The sequence below is a fragment of the Pagrus major genome, chromosome 1 (assembly GCF_040436345.1).
Source record: "Pagrus major chromosome 1, Pma_NU_1.0".
Lineage (NCBI taxonomy): Eukaryota > Metazoa > Chordata > Actinopteri > Spariformes > Sparidae > Pagrus > Pagrus major.
This window is the reverse complement of record NC_133215.1, coordinates 21538940-21553706: the sequence shown is the minus strand read 5'-3', so window position 1 is coordinate 21553706 and position 14767 is coordinate 21538940. Positions and strand designations below refer to the sequence as shown.

At 40.0% G+C, this 14767-nt stretch overlaps 1 protein-coding gene across 1 annotated transcript; it reads right to left on the bottom strand.

Moving 5' to 3' along the window:
- Nucleotides 1-1548: 1548 nt before the first annotated feature.
- Nucleotides 1549-14592, bottom strand: LOC141005683 (bMERB domain-containing protein 1-like). The gene is made up of 6 exons (XM_073478030.1): nucleotides 14511-14592; nucleotides 6891-7011; nucleotides 5436-5509; nucleotides 4810-4924; nucleotides 2542-2612; nucleotides 1549-1658 (listed from the first exon to the last, which is right to left on the bottom strand). Exons 1-6 carry the CDS (start codon nucleotides 14590-14592, stop codon nucleotides 1549-1551), a joined length of 573 nt encoding a protein of 190 aa, XP_073334131.1.
- Between the last annotated feature and the right edge of the window lie 175 nt (nucleotides 14593-14767).

Below are 14767 nucleotides of genomic sequence, written 5' to 3'. Positions count from 1 at the left end.
CTCTCTACATGCAGCCATGAAAGGGAGGGACATAGACATAAACCCTGATCAAAAATCTAGAGGTGTGGCTAAAATCAGTCTCAGCCCATGGAGTAAAACTTACACTTGTTTCAGTAGTGATGTGAAAATGCAGGACAGCATTCCTGGTATATAATATAAAATATATGTAATTTCATGAACTTCACTTTAAAATAAAATAAAAGTAGCCTATGATTTCATACATATTAAAGCAATATTATGTAGAAAATTGGCTGTGACAGAGACACCATCCACCCTGTTACATACACTGTACCACCAAAATGATTTTGAAGCTGATATTTTAAGGTACAAAAGTTACATAATGTCGCTTTAACTGTAATAACCTCAGTCTAGCAGTCTGCAGCAGTCCATATCATTTGTGTTTCATTCATGTGTAAACTGTCTATATGCACTGATAACTCATGTTGATACCACACAATGGACACCCTTAATACTGTATGTGTCCCCAGATAACCCTGCAATCACTATATTTCCCCTCTGCTGTCAGCTTGTTAGCCCTCTCCATACTCAACTATCTCTTCTCATTATAAATATGTAATAACAAACTGAAGCAGGGTGACCGCACAATCTGTCAAAAAGTAAACAATAGTGACTACTGAGGATTAGCAACCTCTCCTAAATTGTATTGCGTGATGTTCTTCAATGTTTCTTTGCAAACAAAACAAAAGAGGACACACTGCATCTCAACAGTGCGCAACTTGGAAAACATGTAATTCATTAGTCAAGTTTACTGTTACTAGAAGAAAATGGAGTGTGATGAGACATTAGTTATTTCTTCACAAACCACCACTTTTCAATAGGTCATAGCAATTTGGATACGGAGTCAAATCACAGGCACCTTCTTCCAAATAGAGCTCCCGATTAATGTCACTTTCATTAGTGTTATCTCCTTAATGCTGATTATATAGTTCCGGCAGTGTGTCTAGACTGGCCTGCTGACTTCTGCAACAGCAGCTACTTTTTTAATGAGCAAGATGACACTTATCACAGCTCAGTTAGGTCTTTAAATATAAAACTGGTAGGCGAGTCAATCCAATTAGTGTGTATACCATACATGCCTGACTTGTGCTATGCTTTTTCTGCCCTCCAAACGCTGCCCTGTCTGCCTGAAAAAGAGAAATTAATACATCATGTTGAGTGGCTTCTTTTTATATACTTATAATCAGAAGAATTTGGCTGAACAGTGATGATAACAGAGAGTTTAACTGAAAACAGGGGTGGGATGAGAGGCGTGGGGAGCAGAGACACGGGATGGAAACAAAAATCTGATATGAATGAGACAAAACAGATCCAACACAAGACAAACTTGGGTGTGAGAACACACCACGTGATCTTTGCAACATCCTTTACTCTCCCGTCAGAGAAATTCTCAACTTTTGTCTGCAGCGCTCCATCGATGCTTCAAAGTCTTTCTCGGACTGAAAAGCTGAAACTGGAAATATTGACTCCCATTAGTGTTTGTGGCCCCCGTGTCAGCCCTGGAGTGGGGGCTCCCATTATGACTCCAGGCTACATGATGGAGCAGGTGAAGCCACAGCACTCCTTCAGCAGGGTGAGGCCTGTCTTGGTGAGGGGAGAAGAGGTCTGCTGAGCCCTGGATGGCACCCGTCTCGGGACACCTGGAACCCAGAAAAAAAATCACACTGTGAATCACACACCTCCAAAACCTGTTGTGGTTGTATTGTGTAAACTTCATCTATTACATGTTAAATTCAGACAATGACGACAGGTCTAAAAGCCTCAGTACTCTTCTGTTTTATGGTGAATCAGGCAGTGGATGTGTAAAGAGTCATCCTTCAAAGGCCTCAAGAGGAAAAAACATTGCACAGAAAAACATTTGGAACCAGGAAGATATTTTCTGCTGCTTATTTCCCATTGTTCCTAAAACTCAGGGGCGTAATGAGGACCGGCTTGGGCCACCCCTGAAATCTCATCTGGCCAATCCATGTGCCACCTCATAATCCTAAACTGTGATTGGCTGGTCAGAGGTTCAACCAACTGCTTGCGAATTCAACTTTTTAAATGTCCAGGATGGTTGTAATCAACAAATTCATCATGTGAAATCAAATCATGATTTGAGAGAGAGAGATCTGTAAAGTAGATTTGAAATTTTGCACAATTTTGTCTATATTTTGTCCACACAGGCTTAATTATTTTTGGTACATTATACTGTGACTATATTTTTGAATGTTTTCTTTTGTGTAGCTTTGTATTAGGGCGTCGCTCTGTTGTGTTGAGATTGGTAGGTCTATTTATCTGTTAAATTCAAATAAAAAAGGTATTTAAAAAACTGTAAGATACTGTAGTGTTGGTCATGACAGTAGGAATGAGCCGTTTAGACAAAAATGGTAAATTAACACGTGTCTTAATGCCCCCCCTGCATAAATTAGTGCTCTATATGGCCATGCCAGTCAAAAAAATGTCTGGAAATCTCGCTGCTAATTTGGTGTTACATGTTGACACTTTGATGGAGCACAATGTTACAGCATTAAGCTTAAATACCTGTCTTCTTCATACGTCTCGGGAATTTGGACTTCAGAAAATCGGCCATTTCTTTATCCTCTTCTTTCTCCCTGTAGAAAAAGAGACAAATTGAAATATAGTCAATAGAAATACATGAATACATCTGGACTACTTAAGTCTTCCATTGCCTTCAGATCACAAAGAGTAGATATCCTGAGAATAATTCCTTGTTATACAGACATAAAAGTCAAGTATGGTCTCTACTTTACACTGCCAGGACTTGCCATCTATTTCACAAGCACAAATTTGCTTGAACATTTCTTTCTCTTCTCTTTTCCTCTCTCTTATCCTAGTTGCCTTGTCTTGTTGCCTTGTCCTCCTCGGTAAGTGAGAGACACAGTTACTGAGAAGGACAAGGCGCAACAGCACAGCAGACTACATGCAATACAGTGCCAGATACAGGTAGTGATAACTAAAAGGGGGAAAAGGTAATATAATTTGTCATAAATCTGGAGAAACACAAGAGAAATGTGACCGTGAGAGGAAACCAGGAGAGGCCAAAGAAAAACAGGAGTCTCCCAGGAATATGGGAAGGGTTGGTATAGGTATGAATAAATTGGAGAGATGAGACACCTTCCTACTGGATAAGAAACCTAATACACTTCTTGCTATTAGAAAAGATTAGATTTACTCTGAGAGGTTCTACAGAAAAATCAATAAATCTGGCAGCTACTCTTTCTATGAAGAGATTTGAAGATTGAATAAACGCACCCTACATATTTTGCATATTTGGATGTTTGCAGAGCCTTTGGGGGTGGGAATAACCTGAGGCCCCACATTACGATACTATCATGATACCTTGGTCTTGATGTGATATAATTGTGATTTTAAACAGTTTTCAATGTGCTTGACGATACAATAACATACACTGTGATTCATTTTGTCACCAAGGAAAAACTTTCTCACCGTCTCTAATAAGATTAAGTTTTAGTTTGTTCATATCACCTAAATCATTATTATTGCAGCTAAACGGGATCGTCAAGCAGACAGACTGACCAACACTGTCATGAAAAAAAATCATAAAGGTTGCGTCCAACTTAACTGAATGGAAACGTGTGTGTACTATTACAGGGATTTTGAGCAGTGCAACTTTTTTAGATGATGCAGCCCTATCAGCAGCAGTAAAAGCAATTGATTTTAATATTCTACTACCAAAAAGCTTCATTTGTATTTGCAATTTAAAAAATTGTTACTATGTCTTTGTAACACTGACTGTAGGAACTGCTTAGGAAATAAAAGCTAAAACACAAAAGCTACAGACAGAATTTTCTTGTGAAAAGACTGTCACAGTAAAATCAGAGACACACTACAATATAAAACTTCTAAATTTATCAGCGTGGACAACATGGCCTTGAGCGCCGTCACAGCCTCTCCTCACTGCGATCCATTACCACACTGTTGTTCTCCTGCTTCCTGCCTCTCACCTTCCCAGCAGCCCCTTCAGCCTTTTCACAGCATGCTGTCAGCTGCCAACACAAAGTGTTGATCACACAAACTAACAGTTCTTGATACTTTCTGAGAATCAGAGTGGTGGAAGGATTAAACCTAAAATGATGCTTTATACTGTTAGACCACATCTGGTCACCCGCTGTCAAGTCACATTTGATCACAAGTTAAAAACCTGCGAAGATGTTTACGCTTCATCAGGATCAGCATGAACAACAAACAAAAATGACAAAATAGATGCAACCAATTTATTTTATTAAACTACTGGCAGCTTGTTTTGCAGTACTCTCACTGGCGCATGCTGACACATCTTTAATTGAAATGGCTCTCTGCTGTGCTCTCTGAGGTTCACTCCCTCGCAGAGCAGTGCCTCAGGAAATGTTCCAGTGTTTTAATAGAGCGCAATGGGGCGGCTTTGTGGAAGCACTCATATGGATGATACTGAAACAAGACACAACTTTCCCAGCGATACATGCAACATTCCAACAGGAGCCCGGTGAGTCTTGTTAGAATTGTAATGAATCGTGCTCATTAATATGCGTCATCAAAGATCTGAGCTCCTTACATGAAAAATACATGTCAAACTTTCAGTTTTTCCGCTTGTATGAAAAATTCCTTGAGACTTTTTTGGGGGAGACTGCATGAATGCCATACTGAATATGTGCTGCGTCTCTATCTGCTGGATTTTTATATGTGCAGTAGGATTTCATTTTTTCCCCCCCATTTTTAATTATTAATTCACAGCCTATAGTGACAGACACCAAAGGACTCCTACCAAGCCGTAATGAGGCAGAAACACACCTGAGTCGTTCAAACTCCACATCGTCCACCAGGAAATCTCTGGTCTCCACCAGCTTGTGGATTTGCTGCAGTAGCTCTTCTTCCTTCTGCCGGTCCTCGTTGGACTTGTCATTATCTGCAGCACAAGACAGCTGAGAATCTACTGCTTGTTTGGTAAATGTGATGATTGGTTGTATTGCTGATAGTTAGATGAGAAGACTGATACCACTCTCATGCTCTGTGCATTTCATGTAAGTCTGGAGCACAGGCAAAAATCCCAGGGGTGACAGGGGGACACGAAACCCCCCATCCTGGGAAAACTATGATTTGTACAGTGTTTGCAGAGGCAAATACAGCAATGTAGCTAGTTTTCCTGAGCAGACAGGGTGACAGAGTGTTTGTTAGCAGAGTTACTGCACTAAAATTTCATGTAGTTGGCCTCCAAAGTTGAGGCTACAACTGATTAAATGCTCAGGGCATGTAAACACACATCTGTATCGGATCTCATCTCATCTCATCTCATCTCATCTCATCTCATTCTCTAATCAGAATGATTTCAATCAGATTGAGGAAACATTGTCCATTAAAACACAGCTACTTACTTTTTACCTTTTTTTCCCCTCCATCAACATCCAGAGGACTCCTACCTGGTATGGACACTAATTTATGCAGGTCCTTCTTTAGTCGAGTGATCTCCTTGCACAGCTGAATGTCATCCATCCTGCACCAGCATGATGAAACAAAAGAAACACATATTAGCACTGCACAAGCTGCATATCAGCTCAACTTTCTACTTTAAAAGGTGAAGCGAGCAGTGCAATCTTGACTCTACTGTTAGGGAAAATGAAATTCAAACAAAGAAAGTTCGATTTTGATCTTTTAGGCTGTTTCACAGAGGACATAACACAATCTCTTCTGAGCAGAAATCCCTGTGATGGGTCTGATAGCTTTCACTGGCCTGTCAAATCAGTGGATCATTACTGACACGGAGGTGGGGTGGAAGACTCTGTGGAGTTAGAGGTCCTCATGTGACCCCAGTATCACAGCAACAAGGTCTTTTTTAGAGACACACACATACAGGTAGGCTATTCAAAGTGTCAGATTTAAAAACTACACATTAATCAATGTCAGCACCTCTCTACCTGTCATGTAAAGATGCTCCCCACAGACGTGTAGGTGGAGAAATGGCCACGAGGTCTGGAATACAAATGATATGCTTTACTTATCCTACTGGAAGAAAACACACCTTGCGGCTTTGTTTGTTTGTGGATGGCTTGGAGAAAATGTGCTTCAAATCAAGACTCTCCATCTTGGTCCTCTCCCCTCCTCCTCCTCCTCCTCCCCCTCATCCACCTCCTCCAGTCTCTCATTCTCCCACTTTATCTGTTTGTTTCGTGCTTGCTACTCCTCACACGCCACTCCTCACATTCCCCCCGCTGTCAGAGCAGCGTTGCTGCCTATCTTTCAGAGGAGCAGATGAATAAATATCCATGCATTAGGCTGCTTAGAGGAAGCAAAGGTAAAGCCATTGAAATTTTAATGGGGTCCAGCTTGGGGCTTGATGGAGAGAAATGAGGGGAGAGAATAGAGGGCAGTGGTGTGTTTCTGAAGCCAAGCTGTGCAGCTGTGTCTGGTATGGCTTGATCAGTGCACTTTCTTGACTGAGTAATTATTTGAATCATTCTTTTATTCAGATATATACACAGTATATAAGACGCACACTGTCAAACATGTGCACCCACTTTGAAAGGGGGGCAGGCTAAAGTTGTTTTTTTTTTTTTTTTAAGATTTCATCTTAAAAAAGCATTTAAATACCATCTTATCAAATCAATACAGGATCTTGGGGATTCAGGAGACTTGGATTATGACAGACCAGCTGTATGAAGCCATTTTATGTTTTAGCATTTTTTGCTTCAGTTACTTGGGAGAACGCTGCTACACTAGTTATCCAGAAATTCTTTTGTGGACTATGAAACCTCCCCAGAGTTTCCATCAGCACTGGGGTGAGTAGATACAGACAGAATTTTCATTTTTGGGTGAACTGTTCCAGTTAATAAGCCAAAATCCAACTTGTCCATACTAATGTTAGCATGTTTACTCACATGTATCTGAGCTCTGACTCCCTCCTGACCAGGACATCCCTGATCCTCTCGATCTTGAAAAGCTCCCCTTCAATGTCATCCGCGGTGATGGTGGAGTCCGCCATGGACACCACGTCGTCCTCTGAGAGAGAGAGAGAGAGAGAGAGAGAGAGAGAGAGAGAGAGAGAGAGAGAGAGAGAGAGAGAAACACCAAGAATTTTTCTTGCTGAATTTTTTAAAAGACCACGTTTTCGACAAAAGTGCAACATTCTGATAACTGAAAAATACAGAGACACATACACACTCAAGAGCTCTTTAAATGTATCCTGATAGCGACTGCAGAACAATAACGGCATATGAATCTGCATTTTCAACTGTATAAACAGCTGCAGCAGCTGTACTTTGAAATTGCTGCTTGTTGAGGAGCAGAGCATCACAGTCAAATTACCATGTGTCAGTGGCTGGCACAACTCCCATGGCTGCACTCTCTCTCTCTCTCTCTCTCTCTCTCTCTCTCACACACACACACACTGATTAATTGCGTCAACCAGGTTGGTGGGTCAGCCCAGGAAATTAGCCTCCCCCCACTATGGCTGTCAGATACACACTGCAGCCCTGTCTGCCCTGCCTCATTCTGCTGTCGAGAGATTAGTTCACTGCTCAGTCGTTCAGTGTCAATCTTTCAGAAAAGCATACAGTAATCCTCTGGTGTAATCGTCACACAGTGTCTCTAGTGTGAGGATTTCCTCCCTTTCTCTGTTTTATATCATTGTAAGTGGAACCTCTTTGAGGTTTGGACCATTGGTCAGACAAAAGAAAACATATGAGGATCTTTAGGATGTTATGGTGGACATTTTTCTCAATTGTCTGACATTTTAGGACAAAAATCTGCTGTGAACATTAAGTTTCATTGATAAAGACAACACAGCCAAGTCGCCAGGATAAAATTATGGCAGTTAATGTTTGTATGTGTCATGTGTACCATATTGACATCTCAACAGTAATATTGTGTAATATTACATTCACATTACATGTTTATGAGCCCTGGAGTTACAGGCGAGAAGGCCACCAAGTCAGTGACTGTAGTTTGAGACTGCAAAACCACTGGATATTTTTGATGAGAGACCATCGTGTTTCAACATTTGTAGGTATCACACCACTGGACATTTTTATCGACAATTTCCAGCTGTGTTTGTGATAACATGAACCGGACAGTTTTAATAAAAAGTCAGAACATCTCTAGCTGTGGTTGTGGCAACAAATCTGTGCTTTTTTAACGAGACCCCACAACATCTCCAAACATGTTAGTGACGACCACAAACAGGTGTTTCAAGACAAAACATGATCTTTTCCCAACCCTAACCAAGTGAGTTTTTGTGCCTAAACCTAACCAGAGCATAAGCACAGCATTGTCACAAAGTAAATAAAAACTTGAACATGCAGAAATGTAAAGTTTCAAAATATCTGTGGTTTGCAGAAACCTTTTCTGGCAATTGGATTGTGAAAACATTACCTTAAATTCTGGGAAATTTTGATGAAAATTGTTTTTCATTACTTTCTGACAATTCACAGACGAAATAATTGATCAATTAATAATAAAAAAAAATGTAATCAGTGGCAAAAACTAAACAGAGAGGCCGTTTAAAGTGATCTCAAGATTTACCTTGGATACAGGAGAAAAAACAGAATACAATAATTATTGTATAAATATTACAGTTTACAGTCTGACTGTGGTACAGTATGAACATTCAAGAGAACTGAATGTTCTACATGACTTTTGGAAATCGTTGTTGGGGTGAAATCAAGGCAGGGAAACGTCTACACTAAAAGTGGTCTCAAACGTAATCAAAAGGCATTAAATAATTGAAAATACCTCGTATCAAATAAATTCAGCATACTGCATGTTCGGAGGAGCAACAGAATGATTCATGATTATTTCAGACGGTCGTAAGTAAACCCTGTAGAAACGTGCTCTCTCACACAGCACCTCTGTTTTCAAGTAATTAATAAATAATCTCAAACTGCACAGAGGACGACTTGGTGAACAGTATTATTAGACTTAATGCTGTGTTCATATCTGTTTCATTATGCATGTCAATCCCTGTATTTCTCCTGTTAACTTTATCCTTTCAACTAGAACAGACTTTTGGTACTGAAAATTCAATCAATCTAAAATAAAGGAAATAATATAAACTTGTTAAACAATGTCTGCTAAAATGATGTCAGCCTCCATTTACAACAATGTGTGGGCCTGCTGCAAACAGCTCTGTAATGCTTTTTAATGAATCTGTCCTTGAAAACGTTTGTCTGGAAATACGCCAGCATATCAAACATTTCACTATACAGCCAATTTTGTTTTATTTAAAATACATGCAATAGATTTAATTTACCCTGAGATCCAAGTGTAGTTGACCTTCTTGGTAGTCAAAGACCTGCAGTGAAAGCAGCAGCTCTGCATTCGAAGGAAATCACCACCGCCTGCTCTTGATTTGTTCCATTTAGCAGTCTTGGATAACTGTCACTTCCCCACAGAGAGCTGCACAACATGGGGGCCCAGACGGACATAACCAGGGAGATATCAATACCCCCACTGACTGACAGTCCCTGACTCCTCCTGGGGCTCTTAATTCCTCTTTATACACTCACACACTCACACTCACACTCACACTTATACTTAGTAGAGCTCCAGTGTGTAATATCTCTATTCTAGTCACATTTAGCCTTGGGGAAGGTAGGAGCTGACTGGGTTCAAAGTGCTATGAAGACACGTCCTCTGCACTATAGCGTGAAAAGAGGCAGAATAAAGAGAGAGAGAAGGACTGTATGACTTCAGGGTAGTAGTAAAAGCACTGTGGGAAGCATTAACCATGCTCGGTGGTAATTGCTGGTTTACATTCACTCATATCCCTGCTGGCATTAAACTCTTTATTTGGGGGCTTGTAGCTGCAGCCTGTTTTGTGTGACAGACACAAAAGGGATCCTGAAATACAGACAGACATCTGCACACAGACACTCTGTACTCCGTTTCTGTGACAAATATATAATACATAAAGCAGCAAATAACTCAAATTTCTAAGGACACACTGTTGAAATGTTGTTACTCACCTAAACATAAAAGGAGGATACATTTTATTCACTTTCTTTAAAAACAAAATAATAAAGGAGACCTATTATGCTTTTTTTTTGCATCAAGTCTGTTTTGATGACTTGCAACTTGACTCGACAGAAAATATATTACTTGAGACTCCTTACTTGACTTGACTTGAGATATAATGACTTGAATTATTTGTCCGCGTTCATTGTATGTTTTCAGTTTGGCTTTTTGTGGTCTGGCCGTAAGTATTTCACTCTCAAAGTTGTGTGGAGGGAGTATTTTTTTGATTGAGGAGACATTAAGAAAGCTTTTATAAAGTTCTTTGTTTTTTGTTTGTTCTTGTCTTTTCTCTTTATAAAGACTTGATAGTGCCGGTAAGACTAAAGTTTCTCGGGCAGGGAAAATGTGGCTTGAATAGCTCAAGAAAAAATTACTTGAGACGTGCTTGAGACTTGGACTAATTGGCTTACATCACATTTCTGTTTATTGCCTCATTCTATGAGCGGACCAGAAGATCTCATGTCAGTGTGCCAGCAATGGAGTTAGAACCTGGAGGCAATTAGTTTAGCTTAGCATTAAAAACAGAGGCAGGTGGAAACAGTTCACACATTAACATGTTGTATTGGTTTGTTTAATGTGATTGCTTCTTCATTATAAACTAAGCTAATCACCACCCTGTTTGAACTCCAGTTTGTTTTTAGCTTTATGTTTTGTTATTTTGGTACGTGTTCATGTTTTTACACCCTTTACCATTTTCTTGTGTGGTATTTATTCTCTGTACTGTCTACTGGCTAATATGGAAGCTACTGAATTGCATCACTTTTGAAAATGTTTCAGTAAAAACGAAAATGAAAGGAGAATTGTTTTTTGTTTAACCACAATTTTGACTGATACCTTTTTTTTATGGCATGTAAATCATGAATTAACCTTTTTTGTACTGTCGGTGGTGTTTTTAAGAGCAAAACAATTAACTTAATCTAACTCATTTCATTCCATTCACACTGTTTCATTTGCCTTATCTAATAAAATAATCCTTAAAGGTTAGGTTAACTTTCACAAAACAGTTTCTTACTGAAATAAAACCGCCCTTTTTTCATTGCATACAGTGCACAGGTGTAAGAAACAACTATTAATTAAGTGCTGGAAGGGAGCCATCGTTAAAGCTAATTAGTTCCTGTTACCTGTGCTTTTCTGCTGTGTTGAATCTGAAAGACACGGAAATGTTTGCTGTGATAAAATGGGCTCGTAGGGCTCTCACAAAGATAGACTGGAGTACGTGATTCATTACATTTTCAAAGAGGCTTTTGTTGTCATGGTAGAGGAACGCACACCTGTCATTATACGTGTCCAAAAACTGATGTGCGTCTCAAAATACATGCTGATTTAGAAGAAAGTAAGAGATTATTATAAGCCAAAACAGAAAGTGTACACACAAAGAGATTTACTGGAAGTTGTGTTTAGTTTTATCCAAGGCCGTCTGCGGGTCTAAGTGTGTAACCGGAGTGAGAAACTGAAAGAGAAAAAACAACAGAAAGCCACTCACTCTTTGTATTCTCCTATCAAACTGCACAGTGTATTCACACTGCATACTCATTACTTTCCAGGTGCAAAGACGCTGAATGTTAATTTACGACAGTAACACCTACTTCAAAAAGCAGATGATATGTTGTGCGTAAAAGTACAAACAACATCTGCTGAAAAAAAATCACATGACAATTATGAAACCAACTGAGTCTTTTAAAAGAAATGCCACTAAACAAATATGACTGAAAGGCAAATTGCTATCGCTGTTGCCATAAACTACAAAAGTACAATTTAGTTTTATATAGATAGTTTTAGCAGTTTTTGCCTCATCTCAAGGTCCTACCGGAAAAATCTACTTATTGAATTTAGAGAACACTAATTATATAACCCTTAAACATAAACTTGAATGGTTTGAAGGGGTAATTTCTAAGAAATGGACAGAATTCAAAGTTAGCACCAAAACTATTTAGGCCAGCATAACCACTCACTGCTGCTAACTGGACTTACTAATATTTGCTATAGCTACCTTTCCTGTTGCAACTAGCTGCTATTAGCAAGTAGCTCAGTTAGCCATGGAGCTAAAGTCAACCGGCCTCCCAGTGAACAGGGTTGGACACCAGACAGGGACTGAACACAGCCTCTGAGAGAGAGAGACTGAGACCAGTTTGTCACAGTACAGTACAGAGGTGATTTACAGCAGCTCTGATTAGGACTATTATTCCGGGGACGAGAAGACACGGCAGTCGTGGACAGGAGACAATGAAGCATCAGAGGGGCCAGAGAGAGTTGAGCATCAGCAGTGGGCGAAAATAGCGTGTAGAACTGGAAGATTTTTACATCTTACTCTGTAAATTTAAGATTCATTTCCACTAAACCAGAGGTGATTGTGGAAAGACAAACACCAAGACTGCTTTGGTGAGTTTTTAGTTTACGTTGAGTTTGAATGCAGTGTGTGTTACAGTTAGTTTACATGGCAGTTAAGCTCATCTTAGATCAATAAAAGAGAGAAACTTGACTTTGTATGGTTGTATTTTTTGATTTTTTCAGAAAAAATATGTATAAAAATATATTATTTCTCTGCATTTTGTGAGTTTACAGTATTTTGTGTACTTATTAGACTAAGAAGCAAAGCTTTTACATCTCCCAGCTGAAACTGCGAGGGCTACTGGACTGTCACATTTTGCAGTACAAAGTAGTATGAGACAGGACGGGTTGGGGCTAGCTGGTTAGCATGCTGACTTCAGCAGACATCTCTGTCACATAGTACATAGACGTCTTTGACATAATGTCTAACACTGTTGTTTCTTCACACTGTTGATGAGTAAAATTTCTACCTGTACCTCATTGAGATGTATTGTATTATATTGTTTTGTAGTACTTTTTGAAGGACTGCACTGGTGACATTAGGCATGATCTCCCAGAGAATAATGGGCACAGCACAATTACATTGATGTTGATTAAAATGCATTTTCTATGTCTGGGGATTCCTATGAAGCTGAATGAAACACCAGACTGTGCTGGGTTCAGGTCTCCTGTGCAACCTGAAGCGTTGTTCAGTATATTCTTACATCATTAGAGACAACATGCTCTGCGTCAGAGGCTCTCGAGGACAGGTTATGTTGCCACTGAGCAGTTATGACTCATCACTAGACCTCACTGAAATGTTCCCTCCTTTACACCTTCTCCTCTCTCACAGTTTCTCTTCTCCCATTGCTTTTCCTCATTTCACCCTGTACCACCCTAACACATCCCCTGCAGATGGGAATTACATCATGAGCTCAGTTTACAGTCTTTGCTCTGACTCCATCCCTCCTCTTTTCACGCTGCCACAATGCGCTTTACGCCTAATGAGGTAGAGCAGCATACTGACAGACAGATCAGCCAGATTAGAGACCGAGAGGCAGAAGAAGTGGAGGAGGAAAAAGGAGGAAGGGTGAGGGGAAGGGGGTAAGATGAATAAATGAAGAGTAAAATCTTCCAGTGTGAAGGAAAAACAGGTTTGAGTGTTAACAGAGATTCTGCACAGCTTTCTAAACTTGCCACCTGACTGATCACGTCAGTTAGCTTCATGGATGGTGTGTCAGTACGACCGAAATGCCTTGACAACATCTGCAAAAATCAATGGCCATCTGCAATGTAGAGGAATAGAACTGAAACGAAAATTAATCTGCTAATATTTTGATTTTTTGGGTAAAAAATGTCAAACATTCTCTGTTTCCAGCTTCTCTAACATGAGGATTTACTGCTTTTGGCCAGTTTATTCCATTTTAAATTAAAGTTGGGGGGAATTTGGACTGTTAGTTGGACAAAAAGGACATATGAGGACATCTTTAAGAAATTGTAAAGACACTTTTCTCTAATTTCTGACATTTTGTAAACCATGCAAAATGAAGCTTTATCGAGAATGAAAACAACTATAAGTTTCAGGCTTTCTGTCACAACGGTGTGAAGCTCTACAGTATGCAATTAAGAGCTTCAGGAACTTCTGACTTAATAGTCTATCGAACGCTCTGGCAGGTGCCGGTGTCTCGCATGTGGATCATTATTTTTCACTGGAGGTGCAGTAATGGGCCCTCACTTATTTCTTACCCAACTACACACACACACAAATGTTGAACAGACACCTGTGGATTCTTGACATTTTCAGAGCTGCAGTCTGGACTGCAAATAGAAAAATACATTGATTGGCTCTATCAGCTGTTAAAAAAACAGACCCAAGATATAGAAGTAAAAGATCACAGAACTATAGTAACCCGTTTGCATTGTAGTGAGACGAGACTGAACACAAGCCTAAGAAGCCTTACATGCACATTATGGTGAAGCCATAGACTATGTTATAAAATAAACAGCATAGAAACAGATTTAGATTAAGCCACAACAAATTCACAGTACCACTGTAAGACACTGTAACTCCCTGTACCAGCGTGATGGTGATGAGAACATGAGGTACAGTTGCAGATCAGGAGAACTGAGAATGATACATTTTATTATAACTTAATCAATAGTAATAACGCTGCAGTAACCTGGTTTGTTGGTGTCTCGGGTCCATTCTGTGCGCTCCAGTGAACCATACTGATGATGAGGAGATCCTTGCTTCCTCTCCATCGCTCAAGCAGCTTGCCTCCTCTTCTCCCTACGCTTCCAGTTGCAGTGTGTGGGAAACAACTACAGGGGGAGGGTCTTGCAGTGTCAGACTGCTGCCGTGCTTCATTGAGTCATCGTTGGCATCCAACCTGTAGAGGCAGAGAGAGGGAGATGGTCCGGTGGTCCCCACCACCTC

Excerpts from the sequence above, each read along its gene's own strand:
- LOC141005683 (XM_073478030.1), bottom strand. The coding sequence starts at position 14,592 with ATGGAGAGGAAGCAAGGATCTCCTCATCATCAGTATGGTTCACTGGAG. Across the intron at positions 5,510-6,890 it reads GAGTCAGAGCTCAGATACAT|GATGGATGACATTCAGCTGT; the intron begins GTGAGTAAACAT and ends ATGCTGGTGCAG. Across the intron at positions 2,613-4,809 it reads GTGGAGTTTGAACGACTCAG|GGAGAAAGAAGAGGATAAAG; the intron begins GTGTGTTTCTGC and ends CTTTTTCTACAG.